We start from the raw sequence: 22662 nt of genomic DNA, 5'->3' as shown, positions 1-22662 counted from the left end.
ATTTCTTACAGGGTATAGGCTTTTGTCAGAGAAAACTGCACTTAACCTGAAACTACAAACTTTTCAGCAATGGTACTGTATATTGAGAGTCAACACTTCTACCATTAGTACTCATTGCTCTACTGCAGTGATTTATATAAGACTGCTTTTATTCCATAATTACTTTGAAGAATGTGATCTATTCATGGCCAGGAATAATGTATTTGCTATGCTTTTTACAACAAAAGTGAAATTATGAAACATCACTTTCATTTTTGGGAATGTCTACTTTTCTAGAATTGTACTCTGAATCACTTCAATGAAACAGTTTTTAAAACCATTTTTGCTGCAGGTGTGATATGGTTGGATGTGACTTAAATAAGTTCATCAAGACTTTTCATGAGCATTACTAACAATGAGGGAAGTTGTATTGCATGATTTGGAAGAACCAACAGTGAACTGTTGGTCTGCCAGTCAATGGCAACTGAATGGAACTCCACACCTGCAGAAATAGTTCTTGAAATATAGAAAATGGTTCAAAAGATTATAAGTAGAAAGTGCAGCAACACTAATGAGTACCATTTCATAATAGAAATGGAGTTGGGGAGGGTCATTTGAATGGAAAAGAAAATACTGTAAATTCCTATGTACTACAAAAACTCCTATGCTCCAACCAATTCCACTTCTAGCATTCTCAAATTGCTGTAAGTTTTGCTATTGTAATATGAAATCCAAGTATAAAAATCGGGACAGAATATGGACCCCAGAATTTGCGGTCAGTAGCGAAGTGAAGGCGTTCGCTGCTGGCCCCGAAGTGGGGATCCCCTTGTGCGCTGTGACGCCAACAGGCCATCTAAGCAGCCAATCAAAAGGCAGAATAGACAGCGAACAAGGAAGTGAGTAAGCTCTTAAAATTTTAACATTTTAAAATAGAGCAAAAGAAAGATCGGGGCTCTCGCATGGGGAAAAGGCAAACCTGAAATAAAGGTGGACAAACTTTTTTTTAAAAATTACATTTACATTTTTGATTTTTATTAAAATAGACAAATTTCGCACTGCACAAAATGAAAATTAGTTTTCCAGGTCCTTTAATATTTGTTTAGCAGTAATAACGGTGTCAAAACCCCAGTTACACTTAATCCCTTGGGTCTAACTTTTAGTGGGGAATTTAACAGCGTACTCATTGTGGAAGAGCCAAAGTTTTCGTCAGTTTCAATGATTTCGAAACTGTCAATGACTGACTGACTGCAACCTCGGGATTTCTGCTTGCGCAAATTTCGGGCCATGATATTAACGTGAAGACTGAATTATATTTGCAGATTCTGGTGCAATTATAAGATACCCTATAAACCTGCTTCACCTAAATACTACACATTAACTCCCCTTGTGTACATCCATGGGAGATTAATTAGTGAAAAATTATAATTTGACAGTTTAGTTGCAGCAATAAGGTACACTGTTGATGTTTAAATTTATCACTTCAGGAGAACCGTTGTACCGTAAACACTTCTGGAATAGGGCCCTGTGAATTGTTCACATGTTCATTGATTTATTTTAAAGTGTGATTTATCAAGTTATGCTTTGGGAAGGGGATGAATTAGAGGTGCAAAGAACGCTAGAGCACAAATATTCAGACACGGTACTATGGACCCTAAGGGACCTAAGAGGATCCTAGGGAGTTTTTGGAGTTGTCAGACATCTGCCTGAACTTGGAGCAGTATCCCATCTTCTACATTTTTTTCTTGTATTTCTTGGCTTAGTATCATATTTCTATTGCTTCAATACTAAAGTGTTTTAGCCAATAGTACTACTGTTTTCCATTGGGTAGCTGACATTGTCTTTTGGAAGTTAAGACAGGAGATACCCTATACAAAATGTTTGAAAACAATTTTTCTAGAGGATGCAAAAGCATGGTTAAGAAACTGCATATACATATGTTTTTATATTTTATTTGTAGGAATACTTTGGGTCTGCTACCAAATGAGGCATTTTTTTAGTTTAAAAAAACTGCTTTTGTTGAAGACAATTTCCTTAAAAAGGAACAAACATTGCATTAAATTCTGTTTTTGAATTTATCTGTTAAGCACTAGAAAAACAGAGCCTTGGTTCTAATTGAGAGCCCTTAATACAGATGCTGACTGGAAATTAAAATTATACGTGGTGTGTATATTTTCGATAATTTTTCTGTCTTTTTAAGTTTCAAGATTTTTGCTTTCAGGTATGTCTCCTGTGGAAGGACACAATTTGCATCTTTTGCATGGTGTACAACAACAAGCTTTGTAAAACATAAGATGGTTATACCTGGAGACAAATTACAGGTTTTGTGTAATTCTGATTTAATGAAATGAGCTAATAATCTGTGCTATTAAGGAACTTTTAGCAAAAAATATGGTTACGTTCCATTTTCTGATCATGACTACCAATGGACAAAGTAAACTCATTTTACCAGTAATCCACTTTTTATTTGCTTTCTTGGTAATATATTTTGTGGATATGCTGAGATTCTGATGATGCCTGAAATAATACTGCTATAATACAAGTCCTACATCACTTGTACTTTCTAGACCATGTGGAGAATAGGCAGACAATTGGTTTGATTTGTAATATTTCATACTTTGCAAACTGATTTTCTGATCTGTATCAAAATACAAGAATGTGAAACTTGTTTTGGTGATTGCTAAGTGCAAATACATTAATTCAAATGTAATTACAGATGCTTTCATGAAAAAGTGTCAGACATTGGGGGTAATTTTCAATTAGGTGATGCGAATCAAGGGATATGGGGATCGGGCAGGAAAGTGGAGTTGAGGTCGAAGATCAACCGGGATCTTATTGAATGGCGGAGCAGGCTCGAAGGGCCGTATGGCCTACTCCTGCTCCTAATACTTATGTTCTTAAACTGGCGGAAGTTAAATTGAAGTCGCTGGAAAGAAAAGTCGGGTGGAGTGCAGAGCAGGTTACTGATCCAGTTTTCTGCCCACCGCTGAAGTTGAAAATTACCCCCATTATCTGTTTCACAGAGGGTACATTATATACAAGTGAGATACAGTTGGATTTAAACCCTGCTTATTTTTTTTTCTTCCCTCCCCAATATTCAGATTTTTAATTGTAGTCCTGGAAAGTTACTGGGGTTTTTTGGTAGCACAAATGGGGGATTTTTGTGCCATTACAGGTAAGAAACTGAACATACACAGATACTCTGTGCTGGTAGGTTGACCATGAAAATGTTTTTATTTTCAGAGAGAACAGGATATGAGGATGGGTGATATGGGTCCACGTGGAGGAATTGGCATGGGAGGTAGGGTTTTAATCCATGAAAACACCTGAGGTGTTGGACATCTGTTACATCATGGTTCTGCCTAGCAATGTTCTTTGGGACTGTACCTGTTTGAAAGATGAAATTATAAAAAAATCTACATGTAAAGGTGTAAATGCTGTGCTCCAAACGTTGTAAATCTACATCTAGTATATAACGTGGAATACAGCTTGTTGAAATCAATTAGTATTTCTAATGTACAAAATTTAGTACATAACCGGACTGTACTATGGTGTATAATTGCTCTTCATGTACTATGAAACTAGTAGTCAACTAAGCATCCTCACATTTATATGCTTCACAGATATGTTGACAAATAATTTACTTTGTTTTTAAGCCATACTGTAGTTGAATATTTTTGTCATAAGGTAATGGCACTTTTGAATTTTAACAAGTTCTGTTCTTATTTTAGGTTCCCCAAGCTTTTATTCCTATTGTCAATATTTTTATTTGCTGATGTCTTGACAGTTCTGAACCAGTTTGTAAACTTGAGCAATAGTGCCATGTAAACTTGAGCAATAGTGCCATCTATATAGTATTAAAAATACCTTGGTAAAACCTAATTGCGCTGACTGACCATGTCATATTGTTATGGTTTAAATTGCACCCTTTTTTTGAATTGTGGTAAATCGATATCTTCTGCAGTGGTTCGAACATTGTAAAGCTACACCTTGTACATATACAAAAGAGAAGATAATGTGGAATACAGCTTGTTAAAACCAATTAGTATTTCTACTGTACAAAATTTTGTACGTAGACTGTAGTACGGCGCATATTTGCTCTTCGTGCACTGTGAAACTAGTAGTCAAATAAGCATCCTTGCGTTTATATGCTTCACTGATGTGTTGGCAAATAAACTCTAATTTATTTACTTTGTTTTTAAGTCATGCTGCAGTTGAATGTTTGTTTCTGTCATAGCACTTTTGAATTTGAACAAGTCCTGTTCTCGTTTTACTTTCAAGCTTTTATTCCTATTGTCAATATTTTTCAGTTGATGTCTAGCAGTTCTGAAAAATGTTGTGAAGTTCAAGCAGCAGTACCATCTATATAATACTAAAGATAACTTATTTAAACCTGATTGCATTGACTGGTAATGTTGCATTGTTATGGTACAAGTTGCACCTTTTTTTAAAATTGTGATAAACAATTATCAGAATATATGGATTGAGGAGAATCTTAAATTTGAGTAGCTATGGATAATCACAATTCTCAAGTTCTACCATTAAATGTCTAAACGTGCAGTTTTTATTCAATTGCCATATTCATAGTGATGCATGGAGTACTTTGGCCATCATGGTGCAACCTCGAGGCCGGAAAAAATAAAAGAAAGACTTGGATTTATATAGTGTCTTTCACAACCTCAGGACGTCCCAAAGCGCTTTATAGCCAATTAAGTATTTTTGAAGTGTTGTCACTGTTGTAATGTCGGAAATGTGACAGCCAAATCTGCACACAGCAAGGTTCCACAAACAACAATGTGGTAATGACCAGATAATCTGTTTTTTAATATTGGTTAAGGGATAAATATCGGCCATTGGATTGCAGGATCTCTTCTAATTGATCTGTAACATGCTGAAGCAACTACTGGAATTTTCCCTACTTATATCAGTGGCATCAGAGAAATAACTATACCCGCATCATTTTTTGACTGTTGACTATCCCAATGTTGGGTTAGGTCTGTAAAGACTACAAATACAAAGCAGCATTCTTATCTTATATGGGGCACTGTAGCCCAAGGCTAGAAAAAGTGATGATCCATGGCATCAATTACAGTATTGTCCAATTGAAATACAGCCAATTAAGTACTTTTGAAGTGTAGTCACTGTTGTAATGTAGGAAACTCGGCAGCCAAATTTGTGCACAGCAAGGTTCCACAAACAGCAATGTGGTAATGACCAGGCATGGCTATGTCGACACTGTTATCTCCACATTCACTAATTTTAGTAGAAAATATCTTGCACACAATACAGATAAATGTACTTCACACAAGCATATTCACTTAGCAAACATCTACCACCATTACAGCAATCAAAAAATACCTCAGCTCATTTTACCAACAAATGCACACATGGTGAAAGTACACATGGATATGCTGTGCAAATGAGTATTGAAATCACATACTCAATTATGCTGTCTACTCATTTTTTTATTGACTAATCAGAAATGCAATTAAGCACATCATGATTCCTAATGTAGCTAGTAGCTAATGTATTAAACAATACTGATCTATTGCCACTGGAGGCAGCTGTTCGTTGTAGGTAGCTGGGGGGAAAAATCTCCACCTAGTGGTGCTCTGCAGCACCTCATTCATATTACAGTACTGCTGTCTATGTTGGGGCTCAAAGAAGCAGCATTGTAATATAAATGCAGCATTAATATGGATTTCTGTGTGTTCACATTTTTTAATTGAATGATTAAATTGAAACTGGGTTGGGGGAATAAGGGCATACTTGTGTTTAACTTGTTGTATTCAAACTGAATAAGACTCTTTTTATCCTAGAAATAAAACCACAAAATGTTCTATCTGGATCTATACATGATTTTAGAAGTGTTGAAACAGTACTTAACTGCTGAAACATTAGATGCGGGTATGGTTCATACCTAAAAAGATAACCAACCATTATGTATACTGGCAGTAATAAGATTTCTGTTCAATGGAACTTAATTGGACTCGAGTTACAAATGAACTATCACCTGTTGTCTCCCTCAAGTGTGTGTGCATGCTCAAACTATGGTTATCAAAGAATAACTGGAATCTTTTTATTGCATACATTCTGAAATAGCATTCTTTACACCTCTTATGATCCAATTCATTCCCTGTTTCAGTATCTCTTTTTAATTGAGAAAGGAACTTTAACTCCAGTACTGACTGGGTATGTCGAGAATTTTTGCTAGCTGAGCTCAGAGCACTTTGTCTACAGCAATCTGCTCAATTTTATCGGCCAGTCTAAATCTAGTAAAACTAATATACAGTTAGGAAGTGGGACTTGGGTAATTCAGTTTGATTAATCAATCAAACAGATATTTAAAGGCTGCAAGTGAAATAAAATGAATTATTTTGGGTCCAGTGGTAATATGTCCACAGCACAGAAGTTATCAAGAGTTCTGTTGTTTGCCCTGTATTTTGTAACCACTCAAAGATGTATGGCATGGCAAAGTCGATATCCAAGCAAATACTGTTTAAGTTAAGGTGTCGTACGCGATTGAGTGGATGGGCTACTAAAATGAAACTTTGCTTGGTGCTTGATACGGTCATTATGCAAAGTGGGAATGATTTGAACTTTGTAGGCTTGTCGTTCCTTGTATTCTGTAGCTGCCCACCTCTCTCCCCCTTGTCCCCTCACCAACCAGGTGTACGAACATTGCATCAACAAATCTACATTAAAGGGACATAATTGTAAAATTACTTTTATATTTTAGAAATTATGCTATTTAAGAATAGCACTTGGCTTTGGTATCTTGCTTGTATAACATTTTAATGATTACATTTCAAAGTGGTTGTAGGGTGAGAATCCAAGCCTGCAGAGAAGATAAAATTAAGCTCTGCGGTGCTTTTATTTTTAATTCAATAACTTTGTTTCAGGTTACCATTGTGTGGTTTAAGATTCTGGTATTAATTACTTGGAACTGAATAGTAAGTATGAATAGGTATAATATCTGGAAGGTTGAAGTACTCGATATAATTTATTTTATAAATGCTTTGATAGTTCTTTGCAATTTGCTTTAATGCTTGATTTAAAATGAAAACATTGGGAGACAAATCTGTTTAAATGGACAAAGCAATACTATTTAGAATAGTTTCCAGTTGACTTACTCTGGCAGTGCAGCTTTTTACAGCTGGTAATGTAAAGCAAAATATTACAGAATTGGCTATTTTACCAAAACAATTCTGTTCATATTTTACTTTAGGTTGTAGAAATGAAGAGAAAGTACATGCTAAATTTTACAGCTCAATGTTCTCTTAGACTTATTTATATTAGTATAAACCTAGCTAAAAACCATATGCCCATGCCAGTATAAATTTGCACTTGATCTGGGGAGAAAAGTTCCAAGGGAGGTGATTAAATCTGTGAGATTTGACCGCCCTGGTCTTTATACATAACTGAATTCTTTGCCAATTATAAGCAATGGCAAAAACCTTCCCAATTAATAACTTATAATGTATGACTGGAGGTATTATGACTTTTGTGGAGAAGGAAAATGGATAAGTTTGCTTAAGTTGTTGAAAAAGCTTCGCGATCAACTGAACAGAATGCCAACAGTTTAGTTTGTAATATGAAAAAATAATTTTGCCGCCTAAGGAATACTTAATCCGTAAATCCATAAATACTTGGTATTTGGTCTCATTGTGAAGAGGTGTTTCTTTGGGCTATAATATTATTTTGCCATTTGTTTTTCCAGTTTTAATTGTGAACCAATAATTTAAATAAATGGAAATATCCAAACAATATATTTTTGTTGATACTTAGTTCTTATTGCGGAGAGCTTGTTTATAAAGCAAAGATGGAGAATGTTTGTTTAAAATCTGTGTGTTGTCTGTGTGTGTGTGTGTGTATACATACAGTATGGTATAATTTGTACAGTCCCAAAGAACAATTTTTGCAGGCTGTTACTTGGGTAGCAGTTGCCTTGCATGGTCAGTCTATTAAATAAGCATGTTTCTATATTTATTTACTAAGTTTCTACAAATATTCAATCCAATTAATTGCCTTGGAAGCAAAATTAGATTTAGGCTAGATCTAAGTACCCACTATTTTGCATAGATGCGTATAGCCCGGCCCCTGCTGGCAACCAAGGCCCTGCTCCACTTATGGGTATGAACATGAACAACCGTGGACCTATGCCTGGCGCTACAATGGGACCTGTCCCAGCCATTGGGTCAGAAGGAACTGCAAATCTGGGAACACCCATGCTGGGAGACAACAGTGGAACAATGGTAATGTATTAAACCACCTAATGTTTATTGCCATTATATTTTTTTAAGTAACGTAAGGTATGTTTACACTAACACACAGACTGGCATGACCTTTTATCAAAGTGCTGCATATATTGTATAAATAAATAAGATAGAAACTTTCTAATTTTCAGCACAAATACTTTATAGAAAGCGCACTTGGAAAATAAAAAAAAATACAGCTGCATAATAAACAGTCAGTGTCATTGGGTATTTTTATATATATGCTCAATTAGGAAGATGGGTGGTCTGATGCACTAAAAAAAATCTGAATATATACACACATGCATGTGTTGATGTGAATGAAAATTATTGAGCAAAGTAATGATATAACAGTTGCACAGTATTGAAATAGTAAAGGGAGTATAGGTGTTTTGAAATTGGGCATTGTCAGTGTATAGCTAGTATAAATGATAGCTCATGAGATATTTAGGATTTCAGTATAACGATAAGAACATAAGAAATAGGAGCAGGAGTAGGCCATTAGGCCCTTTGAGCTTGCTCTGCTATTCAGTAACATCATGGCTGATCTTCTACCTCAACTCCACTTTCCTGCACTATTCCCATATCCCTTGATTCCCTTAATATCCAAAAATCTATCAATCTCTGTCTTGAATATACTCAGCGACTAAGCCTCCACAGATCTCTGGGGTAGAGAATTCCAAAGATTCACAACCCTTTGAGTGAAGAAATTTCTCCGCATCTCCTAAATGGCTGACCCCTTATTCTGAGACTGTAACCCCTAGTTCTAAAATCCCCAGCCAGGGGAAACATCCTCCCAGCATCTACCCTGTGAAGCTCTAAGAACTTTATATGTTTCAATAAACATTGACTGAATTTCAATCGGCAAGCAATTTCATCTAGGATTAATTTTTAGTTTTTTTTATAGTGATTATACTTTAGATTAATAGTTATTGGAGTAAACATGGCAATGACTGTATTGTTACAGGACCATGCAGTAGGTCAAAATAAATCTAACCACAATAAATGACTCTCTGTATATTCTGATGGACTTTGGACATGTTTGAATTTTCGTAATATTTTCTGTGATACAATTTGGGAGAAAAGTTAGGTAAAATCTAAATATATTTGAAAGGGGCTTGTGTATCACTAAGCATTTGCCCATATTATGTGCTGCCTGTCATTCCACTTCACCCAAAACAAGCATGAAATTAAAACAATACTTTAAAGCATTTCAAGTTTCCCAGGTTAAGTCACAGAACTTGTTAATGACGCTTTAAATTTAGTTGTAAATACTTAGGTGCTCTTACTTTAGATTGTGCAGTTTTGTGCAATGTGCCAAGCTTTCTGAAAGTGTAAACATATCTTTCGGATAGTAAACTCAAATTCATACAAAAACATTGTTTGCATCTTCACACTTGTGCAAAGCCGAAGTTTACCAGGGCTAGAATTTAAACCTTAAGTAATATAGCACAAGGCTAAAATGGGAAACTGAGAATTCTATAAGCATTTCTATCTCCAATCATTTCTCCGCAGTTTTTGAGCTTTTTGTATGTCCGGGTAATACCCTGTGTACTGTTCGATTTGTTTGTGCTTGAGATCATTGAATAAGAGAAAATTCTAGCCCTGTTTCTCATCAAAATTGAAAGCTTGAATTGTTAGTTTGTTTGAATCTGGCATACAAGTTGCCTCCAAAATGAGAAAATACAGAAGAAAAATGAACTGAATACTTGAAAAGTGGGTGCAGCCCATGTCAGTGTGCCAATTTAAAACGGTTACATTTATTTGTCATCAGAAGCTGTTAAAATTTGTGAAATAATATTAACAAGCACGGGTATTGCGTTTTAAATTCTAAAACGTGTATACCGTGGCTAGCGCCTTTTTTTTGTATTTTGATCTGGGGCTAGAATGTAGGTCTGATCACATGGAGGAAGGGCCATCTCCACTGTCTGAAACTGTTCTTCTGTAATGGAGAGTAATTTCACGAATGGGAAGTGGGGATAGAAATGAATGTCCTTGCAAGCTGAAAAAAATTGCCAGTATCTTCCACTTTCAATGGTCTTGCCTTCCATTTTAGTTTAACCGTGCTTAACTGATTTTTAAAAAAGTATTTTTTGACTGTTTTCCTTGTTGGTACATGCACAGATTTATTTTAAAAAGCCCCCTCTTCCCACCCAGAACTGTACTACTGGCCAGAAGAAAAGTTGATTTCATAATTGTTAAAATTCCTAAGAGGACAGGACTGTTACAGGTTGACAGACTGGCAATACTGTTTTGTTGCATTAATCAGTAGCAACATCCACTCTTACTTATGTTGGCATACTCTACATTTGGTCACTGATAAACAACCTGAAAAATGGATTTTGTTTATTTTGATTGGACTACATTTGCTGCTTATTAACATAAGAACATAAGAAATAGGAGCAGGAGTAGGCCAATCGGCCCCTCGAGCCTGCTCCGCCATTCAATAAGATCATGGCTGATCTGATCCTAACCGCCAATCTACTATCACAGAACCATCTCCTGAATCTAACAGAATTAGACACACGAAATAGGAGCAGGATCAGGCTACACGGGCCCGCTCCGCTACCCACAGGGCCATGTCCGATCCGAACCTAGACTCATGTCCAAATTCCTGCCCGCTCCCCGTAACCCTTAATTCCCTTTACTTCTAGGAAACTGTCTATTTCTGTTTTAAATTTATGTAATGATGTAGCTTCTACAGCTTTTTGGGGCAGCATATTCCATGGACCTACCACCCTCTGAGTGAAGTAGTTCCTCCTCATCTCAGTTTTGAAAGAGCAGCCCCTTATTCTAAGACTATGCCCCCTAGTTCTAGTTTCACCCATCATCGGGAACATCCTCCCCGCATCCACCCGACCCAACCCCTTCACAATCTTATATGTTTCAATAAGATCGCCTCTCATTCTTCTGAACTCCAATGAGTAGAGTCCCAATCTACTCAACCTCTCCTCATATGTCCATCCCCTCATCCCCGGGATTAACCGAGTGAACCTTCTTTGTACTGACTCGAGAGCAAGTATGTCTTTTCTTAAATATGGACACCAAAACTGTATGCAGTATTCCAGGTGCGGTCTCACCAATGCCTTGTACAACTGAAGCAATACCTCCCTATTTTTATATTCTATCCCCCTAGCAATGAAAGCCAACATTCCATTGGCCTTCTTAATCACTTGCTGCACCTGCATACTAACCTTTTGAGTTTCGTGCACCAGGACCCCCAGATCCCTTTGTACTTCAGTACTTTCCAGTTTCCTGCCATTAAGATAATAACTTGCTCTACGATTTTTCCTGCCAAAGTGCATAACCTCACACTTTCCAGTATTGTATTCCATCTGCCAAATCTCTGCCCACTTACTTAGCCTGTCTATGTCCCCTTGCAGGTTTTTTATGTCCTCCTCACTCACTACTTTCCCTCCCATCTTAGTATCATCTGCAAACTTTGATATGTTACACTCGGTCCCCTCCTCCAAATCGTTAATATAGATTGTAAAGAGTTGGGGACCCAGCACTGACCCCTGCGGAACACCACTAGTTACTGATTGCCAGTCTGAGAATGAACCATTTATCCCAACTCTCTGCCTTCTGTTAGATAGCCAATCCTCTATCCATGCCAGAATATTACCCCCAATCCCGTGATTTTTTATCTTAAGCAATAATCTTTTGTGTGGCACTTTGTCAAATGCCTTTTGGAAGTCTAAATACACTATGTCCACTGGTTCCCCTTTATCCACCCTATATGTTACTTCCTCAAAGAACTCCAGCAAATTTGTCAAACATGACTTCCCCTTCATAAAACCATGCTGACTTTGTCCTATTAAATTATGATTATCCAAATGTCCTGTTACTGTCTCCTTAATAATGGACTCCAAAATTTTACCTACCACAGATGTTAGGCTAACCGGTCTATAGTTTCCAGCCTTCTGTCTACTGCCCTTTTTAAATAAGGGTGTTACATTAGCAGTTTTCCAGTCTGCCGGGACCTTTGCTGAGTCCAGGGAGTTTTGGAAAATTATTACTAATGCACCCACAATCCCTACCGCCACTTCCCTCAAGACCCTAGGATATAAGCCATCAGGTCCAGGTGATTTATCCGCCTTGAGTCCCATTATTTTACCGAGTACCACTTCCGTAGTGATGTTGATCGTCTTTAGCTCCTCCCCCCCTATAGCCCCCTGTTTGTCCAGTGTTGGGATATTCTTAGTGTCCTCTACTGTAAAGACTGATACAAAATATTCATTCAGTGTTTTTGCCATCTCCATATTTCCCACCATTAATTTCCCGGTCTCCTCCTCTAAGGGACCAACATTTACTTTAGCCCCCCTTTTTCTTTTTATATAACTATAAAAACTCTTACTATCTGTTTTTATATTTTTTGCTAATTTACTTTCATAATCTATCTTCCCTTTCTTAATCAATCTTTTTGTTATTTTTTGCTGTCTTTTAAAGTTTTCCCAATCCTCTATCACACAGAATCACAGAAACCCCACAGTGCAGATAAAGGCCATTTTGGCCCATCGAGCCTGCACCGACACATATTCCACCCGATCCCCGTAACCCCTGCACCAACACATATCCCACCCTATCCCCGTAACCCCACGTATTTAATCCCCCTAACACTAAGGGTCAATTTACCATAGCCAATCAACCTAACCTGCACATCTTTGGACTGTGGGAGGAAACCGGAGCACCCGGAGAAAACCCACGCAAACACGGGGAGAATGTGCAAACTCCACACAGACAGTCACCCGAGGCCGGATTCGAACCCGGGTCCCTGGCGCTGTGAGGCAACAGTGCTAACCACTGTGCCACCGTGATTTGGCTACCTTATATGCCCTTGTTTTTAGTCGAATATTATCTTTAATTTCTTTACTTAGCCACGGATGGCTGTCTTTTCTTTTACACCCTTCTCAGTGGAATATATTTTTTTTGGAAGTTGTAAAATAACTCCTTAAATGTACACCACTGATCATGTATCGTCTTACCCTTTAATCTATTTTCCCAATCCACTCTACTCAATTCCGCTCTCATACCTTCATAGTCTCCTTTATTCAAGCTTGGCACGCTTGTTTGAGATCCAACCTTCTCATCCTCTAATTAAATATGGAATTCAAACATGTTATGGTCACTCATTCCAAGGGGATCCTTTACTAGGACATTTTTAATTAATCCTGTCTCGTTACACAGGACCAGATCTAAGGTTGCTTGCCCTCTGGTTGGTTGAGTTACATACTGCTCAAGAAACCCATCCCTAATACACTCAATGAACTCATCCTCAAGGCAGCCCTGCCCAATTTTATTTGTCCAATTAATATGATAGTTAAAATCCCCCATAATTATAGATGTTCCCTTATTACAAGCCTCAACTATTTCCTGATTGATACTCCGTCCAACAGAGTTGCCACTGTTCGGAAGCCTATAGACTACGCCCACTAATGTTTTTTTCCCCTTATTATTCCTTACCTCCACCCAAACGGTTTCATTATCCTGATCTTTTGACCCAATATCATTTCTCTGTATTAGTGATTCCTTCCTTTATTAACATAGCCACCCCACCTCCCCTTCCTTCCTGCCTGTCCTTCCTGATCGTTAAATAACCTGGTATGTTTAATTCCCAGGCATTGTCACCCTGCAGCCATGTTTCTGTAATGGCCACAAGATCATACCCATATGTAGTTATTTGTGCCATTAACTCGTCTATTTTGTTACGAATGCTACGTGCATTCAGATAGAGAACTTTCAAATATGTTGTGTGACACTTAGTTCCTGCTTTTGCCCTTTTTATTACTTTACCTTTTACTCCATACCTTCTGCCCCTTCCTGACACGCTCTGGTTTTTTAATTTCCCCACTGCTACCTAAGTCTATGACCTTCTCTGTTGTCATTTTTATTATTTGCTCTCTAGGAACCTCCCCCCCCCCCCCCCCCCCCACTAGTTAGTTTAAAGCCCTCTCTACAGCCCTAGTTATATGATCAGCCAGGACTCTAGTCCCAGCACTGGCCAAGTGAAGCCCGTCCCAACGGAACAGCTCCCTCCTGCCCCAGTACTGGTGCCAGTGTCCCAGGAAGCAAAACCCATTTCTCCCACACCAGTCTTTGAGCCACGCATTTAACTCTCTCATTTTATTTGTCCTAGCCAAATTCGCTCGTGGTTCAGATAATAATCCAGAGATTATTACCCTTGAGGTTCTGTTTTTAATTTGACCCCTAGCTGCTCATACTCCTTTAACAGAACCGGCTTCCTAGTCCTATCTACGTCGTTTGTACCAACATGGACCACGACAACTGGATCCACCCCCTCCCACTGCAAGTTTTCTTTCCAGCCCAGAGGAGATGTCCTTAACCCTGGCACCGGGTAGGCAACACAGCCTTCGGGACTCTCGCTCTCGGCTGCAGAGAACTCTATCTATCCCCCTAATAATACTATCCCCTAGCACTACAACATTTCTATTTACTCCCCCCTCTTGAATGGCCCCCCGTTCCACAGTGCTGTGGCCAGGTTGCTCATCCTCCCTGCAGTCCCTGCTCCTGTCCCCACAGGGAGTAAGAACCTCGAACCTGTTGGACAAGAGCAAGGGCTGCGGTCCCTCCAGCTCTACCTCCTGGATCCCTGTACCTGCCTCACTCGTAGTCACACCGTCCTGTCCCTGACCATGGGCTACATCTGAATTAATTAACTTCATAGGTGTGACCACCTCCTGATACAGAGTCCAGGTACTTCTCCCCCTCCCTGATGTGTCGCAGTGTCTGAAGCTCCGACTCCAGCTCATCAACACGGAGCTGGAGTTCCTGTAGCAGCAGACACTTGTCACAGACGTAATCACCGTGAGCCTCAATGGGGTCCACCAGCTCCCACATCTCGCAACAGTAACACATCACCTGCTCCATTCTATGTAATTAATTAAAAAAATTATTGTTAGTTATGGACACCCTCTGCCTGATTTTAGATGCTAGTATCCCCTTTAATTAATTGGATTTAAATTAAATCAATCCCTCTAGTTACACCAGTTAAATGGTTTACCAACAGTCACTCTGCACCAGAAAGGCCTTATTAACTACAACCCACAGAGTTAAAGTTTGAAAAGAGCACCTAACACCCCACTTACCCTAACTCACACTTACCCAAACTCACAGCACTCTTTGATGACTCGCACTCAGTGCTTGCTCGCACTAGGACTGGTCTTTTTATACTGTTAGTTTACAGCCAAATGAGTCACCCCTGCTGATTGGTTAGAAAACTGGTTTCCACTGCCTGCTGTGCCAATTTACTCCTACTGCAGTGTAACCTTGTTTTATTCTTCTTAAACCAACAGAACCCCAAATATTTAACTTTTCCCCTTTACTTAAACTGCTTAAGTAATCTTATCAAGAATGATTTAAAGAGAAATAACAGTTTGTCGCAAATGGGAACCAAATTGATATTTTCCTTTAGCATCTATTTATATAAAGCATAATGTATGTGCTAGGAGTTAGATTTAAACATCTGTACAGTGAGAAAAAGCGCACTACTATTTTGGGATTACCAAACCGATTTATTTACAGGAAACCAAAATAAAACTATTTTAGTGCGGTGTCTAGCATTTTTGATAATTTGGTTAAACCATATCAACATATGGTATTCATTAATTTGTGGTGTTCAATACCTGCCTGTTTGCCACTTTCAAATCATCCATAGCGCAGTTCCTGATTTTAAGAATTAAAGAATGAAACCGATAGTGCTGCAGCAGGATTCGGTTCATTTTCCACACCCAGAAGCACTCTTCTCCTTCAGTTAGAACTTGTTGCTAAAGCAGGTCCTGATTGGAGGAGTAGCAGTACTACTAGGAGTGGACTATTGCATCCCCACCGAGTGCTGGAAGCTATTTGTTTAATTTCCTGCTGAAAAATCAGCTGTTTCTGCTGGTGAATTTTTCAGAAATGGATTTTTCATTCATCAAGTTTTTCTCATTCCATTTGGTTGTTTGCTGTGAGGGGGAGTGTTGGTTGCAGTCAAGGCTTGGCCACTTTAGAGCGACCCAGTAACCCCTTTAAAAAGGTTTGCACAGAGTTACTGAACCCATGTATTCCAGCACCCTGTGTGTGCCCCGCCTCCCCTGAGACTATGGAAAACCAAGAGACAGTTACAATCCCTGCTTGCCTGATTCCCCATCCACTATTTCTGCAATAAACAGCAAAGAGTCATAAAAACAGAAGAGTGAGAAATGGTAAGATAAAAGAAAAATTTGAAACTTTAAGAGAACAAGGACGGGTTTGGCAAGGGTGCGGAAGTGGGGGGGAGAGAGAGAGAGAGAGTATGTAAAGGGAGCTGGAATTGCAGGAAGACTGGGAGCCTGGTTTGCAGGGAAATAGGTGAATGGAAGTGCAGGAGAGGGAGAGACAAAAGTCAAGGAGGAGGAAGATGAGCAGAAGAGGAGCGATACAGGTTGACACAGGGCTGATGAAGGTGTGAAGACGGAAATGCAGGAAGAGAGATGGGCAGAAGGAGTGAGGAAGAGCAATTCAGGAGAGAGATAGACTGAGATGGAAGAAGGGGAGAGGGAAGTGGTTGAGCGGAGTGAGCATATGATGTAGAGGAGGCGTGAGAAGAGAAATGGTTGAAGAAGGGGAGTGGAGGTGGCAGAGGGGGGAAGAAATGAAAATGTCAGTAGAATGGGAGAGAGAAGTGGAGCAGGAGCAGTGATGGATGGATTTGGAGGGGCGGGGGTCAGTAGAGAGATGTTCAGAAAAGACGAGCAAGTGAAGAGCAGGGCATGTGGTGGAAATGGCATGGTCCAATTACTCCAAGTAGTACAAAAAAGCCTAGGAATTGGATATGTTTTGAAATGATGGAATCATGCCGTGCACATTTCCTATTTGTTCATCCTTCAAAAGGTACCCCTGCTCTAATTTAAAATGAGTTATTAAGAAAAATTAAAACGCTGTGCTTCATTTATGCTATAATTTGCATAAATCTAACGCAAATTTAAGTGTGGGGAAATGATCCAGCCTTAGCAGCAGACCAAAATGTTAATGCCACATAAACCATATATTATGAAGGCAGTACTGGAAGTAATAGTATGAGCTATCAATGAGACAATATTAAATACTTAATATTTTATTACTGCTGAATATGAAACCAGCCAGTAATTAAAAGATCATCAGTGATCACTTCTTTCAACAAAAAAAAGTATGGTTGCAGCCAAAGCTATACAAATACTACACTTGAGGTGTAAAAAAAAGTTTTTTCTGATTCCTTGGTTGATTGCATAATTACAAGTTATGTGATTAATGTTTTGAGATGTCATGTTTTAGGTATTGATTTTGTCATAGAAACATTGCTTTCACATTAATAAATTAACTCCTGGGTCTTTAAAGTACAGAGAAAATCAAATTTATAATTCAAAAATCTAGTGTACTGTGATGAATTTGCATGATGAGTTTTATCAGAGTATGGAGCTCCAACAAATGGTGCTTCTAACTTTCTGTATTATGGCTGTAGTTACTTTTTGTAACATCTTGAAAGTAGGCTGTGAAGTTCAAATTTACTTTTCATAATTCAAAGCACCATTAATCTATACGTTAACTAATGTAATTGCTCCTTTCTATCTCCTTTTTGTATGTTCCTGGTACTGCTGGACTGACTGCCAAACTTCATGACACCAACACGGGGATGTCGCCAATCAATTGATAAAATTGCCATCTTTTGGTTTGTTCCTACAATGGAACATGTAATGGACACATTTTTTAAATTGCTACCTGAATGGACACTAGCGCAATGATAGATTTCCCCAAGGAGGTCCTGGTCAAATGGGTTCTCCTCCTATGATCAATAGGGGAAACCTGAGTGGAACCCCTACACCTGAGGCGGCTCCTCAACAACCCATGGCAGGTGTGGGTGCTGTGAGTGGTGCGTCTGGTGGTTTTGGTAGAGGAAATCAAGGGGGTAACTTTGATGGAGCCAATAAACGCCGCAGATATTAGACATTTTGAATTGTAATACACCATTCCCTTCTGTGACAATTTAAGGTATATGGATATCTGGTGATTTAAAAATATCAGTTGAGTTTTATCTGCTGTTACCTGACACTGTTTTTTAATGTGATGTAGATCTTTAGATTTTGTTTTTCTTATGTAAAATCTTTTGTTTGAATCTTTATATTGAAGTAAATGCTTCAGGCTTTGTAGTATAGAACAGCAACCACATAAAACATCATTGTTTAGCAAGTTGGGTTTACTCCTTGTGAATGTAGTACAATACATCTTTTAAAATGTGACCATGCTGTAAAATCCATGGAGTTCTTGAATGATAAATAAAACAGAAAATTAACCATTTTCTTTTTGTAAAAGTAATTGAAGACTAAGCAACTTATACTGAGAAATGCACAATGTATATGCTGTGCACGATTTGAAAATTGGTGGTGCATTCATCACTCCTATCTCTTTCACAGTTCCTAGTACATACCCCAAAGTTCAATATATTGCTTCACAGATTATTTCTCTTAAACTCAAGTCGCAAATGGCAATTACTATCTACCTTAATTTTTTTAACTGCTTGGGAACAGTTGATGGGTAAATTCCTGCATTTCCCTGTTCTAATACATAACTAGGTCAAAGTGTACTTGTGGTGGCTTGTATAGAGTGTGAAAACTTGAAGGGGCGTCTAGGAAAGTCTAATTCAAAGGGGTTTATTTTGTATTTTGTTTAAAGCCACCATGTTGAAATCTTGTGTAGTAGCAGTTGTGTTACAGGAACACTGCAGAAGGTTTCTAAAGAGGTTAGCAACATCCATTAAATAGTTTTTGTCAAAACATTTTTTCCATGTATTTTTGTAATCCTAAACTCAATGCCTCACTTGCCTGTGTAAGAAAAAAATGTTCTTTTGAGGTAATGAAGACTTGAACCATATTGTCAATCTATCGAATATCTAAAACAGTGGAGCCTGCGTATTTCTTGCCGAAAGAGCTGGCCTTTTTATAATAAAATTATACAGTATCTTGTGTTTCCCACAGCATTGACACCTTAATAAATTGAGTTGTGGGCTTGTTGAAGTTTAAAATGTTAGAACATAAGTAGTAGGAGCAGGAGTAGGCCATACGGCCCCTCGGGCCTGCTCCACCATTCAATAGGATCATGGCTGATCCGAATCTAGACTCCCGTCCACTTCCCTGCCCTCTCCCCGTAACCCCTAATTCCCTTATCTGCTAGGAAACTGTCTTATCTCCATTTTAAATTTATTTAATGTTGCAGCTTCCACAGCTCTCTGGGGTAGCAAATTCCATAGATTTACTACCCTCTGAGTGAAGAAGGTTCTCCTCATCTCAGTTTTGAAAGGGCAACCCCTTATTCTTAGATTATGCCCCCTAGTTCTAGTCTCACCCATCAGTGGAAACATCCTCACCGCATCCACCCGATCAAGCCCCCTCACAATCTTATATGTTTCGATAAGATCGCCTCTCATTCTTCTGAACTCCAATGAGTAGAGTCCTAACCTACTCAACCTTTCCTCATACGTCAACCCCCTCATCTCCGGAATCAACTGAGTGAACCTTCTCTGAACCGCCTCAAGAGCAAGTATATCTTTTCTTAAATATGGAAACCAAAACTGCACACAGTATTCCAGGTGTGGCCTCACCAATACCCTGTATAACTGCAGCAAGACTTCCCTGTTTTTATACTCCATCCCCCTTGCAATAAAAGCCAAGATTCCATTGGCCTTCCTGATCACCTGCTTACTAACTTTTTGTGTTTCATGCACCAGGACCCCCAGATCCCTTTGTACTGTAGCACTTTGCAGTTTCTCTCCATTTAGATAATAACTTGCTCTTTGATTTTTTCTGCCAAAGTGCATAACCTCACACTTTCCAACATTATATTGCATCTGCCAAATCTCTGCCCACTCACTTAGCCTGCCTATATCCTTTTGCAGGTTTTTTTATGTCCTCCTCACTCACTACTTTCCCTCCCATCTTTGTATCGTCGGCAAACTTGGATATGTTGCACTCGGTCCCTTCCTCCAAATCGTTAATATAGATTGTAGAGTTGGGGTCCCAGCACTGACCCCTGCGGAACACCACTAATTACTGATTGCCAGCCCGAGAATGAACCATTTATCCCAACTCTTTGTTTTCTGTTAGATAGCCAATCTTCCACCCATGCCAGTATATTACCCCCAATCCTGTGATTTCTTATCTTGATCAGTAATCTTTTGTGTGGAACCTTGTCAAATGCCTTTTGGAAGTCCAAATACACTACATCCACTGGTTCCCCTTTATCCACCCTGTATGTTACATCCTCAAAGAATTCGAGCAAATTTGTCAAACATGACTTCCCCTTCCCTGAATTGGCTGCACATTTTTTTCTCTCTCTCATTAAGACAGCTCAACTAGGGAATAGGTGAATGAAGTACATTTACTGATTGAGGTGAGCTTGATGTGACTGAAGATCATTTCTCACCCTTTTATAAAAAAAAAGGTCATAGCCAAACATTTGGTATAACCTAAAAGAGTGAAGCCTTCTTATTAACATACCAAATTTACTGGAAAAATAGATGAACCAGAGAACAACCGAAACCTTCAACTTTCATGTTGATTACAAAAATTATTTCCACTTTGTTGAGATGTCCAAACAGGGTTGACAGATTTTCAGTTCCAACTTTTAAATGGATGAGTTATTTAAACTTTGTTAAATTGATTTTAGCTGTAGTGTTGAGTGTCACTGCATCACCTTGTTCATAAATTGAGGCCCAGATTTTTTAATTAGTTTTAAAAAGCTGTTCAGATTTTAATTTTAAGTTTTGCCTCCTCTTCTAAATGGTCATTTCAAATAACTTATTTTTGGTGTGGAACTATCATGTTACTTTCTATTATGTGTTGATTTCTTGGAACTGATTAGAATGTCATCAGATATTTACGGTATTTGTTGGTCACGTGTATCAGAGAGGAACTACAAACAGTTTTTTTTTAAATAGTAATGTTTTACGCTAAACCTACGTGCTTGTCCTCGGTACTAATTTTGTTGAAGTTGAGCAGTGTCATTCATGCCTAGAAATATTTGTGACTTGAGTATAGAGTTCTTTTAACCTTTTGTTGCCTTGATTTTCAACAGTTAACCAGTTTTTGATTCCTTGTATGAACTCTTAATTAAATTCATTTTTGCATCTTGGTTGCTGTGCCCTACATTTCCACCCTGTTTGGACATCTCAACAAAATGGAAATAATTTTTGTAATCAACACGAAAGTTGAAGGTTTCGGTTGTTCTCTGGTTCATCTATTTTTCCAGTAAATTTGGTATGTTAATAAGAAGGCTTCACTCTTTTAGGTTATACCAAATGTTTGGCTATGACCTTTTTCTTTAAAAGGAAAGGGTGAGAAATGATCTTCAGTCACATCAAGCTCACCTCAATCAGTAAATGTACTTCATTCACCCATTCCCTAGTTGAGCTGTCTTAATGAGAGAGAGAAAAAAATGTGCAGCCAATTCAGGGAAAACTGGAAAATTCCTCTCCAACTCCCAAAGGCAATCAAGCAAACTCCTGGAGGTCGTGGTAGCCTGTGCACATTCTAATCGCAGCTGACTGGCAACTCGCCCTATAAATGGAAATATCCTCTTCTCTTAGGAACCTCTCAAGTTCCCATTTGAATTACTCTAGTGATTCCTTACTTGCCACCTATCTTGGCAATTTATTCCTGACCTTTAACCCTTTGCCTATGGATTTTATAGACATGGCCTCTAGCCCTACCATCTCTATCTATTTCAAATAATCTAATTTAACTGTATCCAATCGCGTTATCATTAAAAACCTCAAATCATATCCTCTCTATCTCTGCGTTTTTCCAAAGCAAATAACCCCGGCGTGTATCCTCATTTGAACTCTGTAGTTATTCTGGTTACCCTCCATTGCACCTTCTTCTGAGCTTTAATACTCCTCACTGTGCACAGGGACCAAAACTGGAGATAATACTTTAAGTGCAGGCATACTAGTAGCTTGTGTAGCCTAAGCATGATGCTCTTCATTTTTGAACCTTTTTGTTGTCCTAAAGTACCTAAAAACACTTAGTACAGTATTATCTATGGCCCTCTCACACTGCACCTTTAAGAAATGATCAAGTTGATACCCCCTCGCTATGTTTTTTTTCTTGTTCTGTAACCTTTAACAGATGCATGGTGGAGTTTCCCAACTTGGAGTGCATGACACTGCATTTGTCAACATTATAGAATGATAACCGCACAGAAGGGGACCACTCGACCCATCGTGCCTGTGCCAGCTCTTTGAAAGAGCTATCCAGTTAGTCCCTTTCCCCTAGCCCTAGAAATTGTTCCTCCAAGTATTTATCCAATTTGCTTTTGAAGGTTCCACCACCCTTTCAGGCAGTGCATTCCAGATCATCACAACTCACTATGTTTAAAAAAAAAAAATCTTCCTTATCTCACCTCGGGTGGTTTTGCTAATAAC

The 22662-nt window shown here is 38.6% G+C and overlaps 1 protein-coding gene across 5 annotated transcripts in view; it reads left to right on the top strand.

The window, feature by feature from the left end:
- Positions 1-22662, top strand: part of LOC147111847 (paraspeckle component 1-like) — a 116378-nt gene that overhangs the window by 47136 nt on the left and 46580 nt on the right. For 2 of the 5 annotated variants that reach the window (XM_085999150.1, XM_085999149.1), the window contains 3 exons: positions 3220-3277; positions 8059-8231; positions 17982-18542. In XM_085999150.1, the coding sequence (XP_085855276.1) occupies positions 3220-3277; positions 8059-8231; positions 17982-18191 (441 nt within the window). In that variant the 3' untranslated portion in view covers positions 18192-18542. Of the gene's footprint in view, positions 1-3219; positions 3278-8058; positions 8232-17981; positions 18543-22662 lie in introns of those variants that run through there. The other 3 variants (XM_085999152.1, XM_085999153.1, XM_085999151.1) reach the window with 2 other exon arrangements.

Source organism: Somniosus microcephalus, chromosome 10, assembly GCF_052327205.1.
Source record: "Somniosus microcephalus isolate GS21.2 chromosome 10, FLI_Smic_1.0, whole genome shotgun sequence".
NCBI lineage: Eukaryota > Metazoa > Chordata > Chondrichthyes > Squaliformes > Somniosidae > Somniosus > Somniosus microcephalus.
This window is presented reverse-complemented; position numbering and strand designations above follow the sequence as displayed.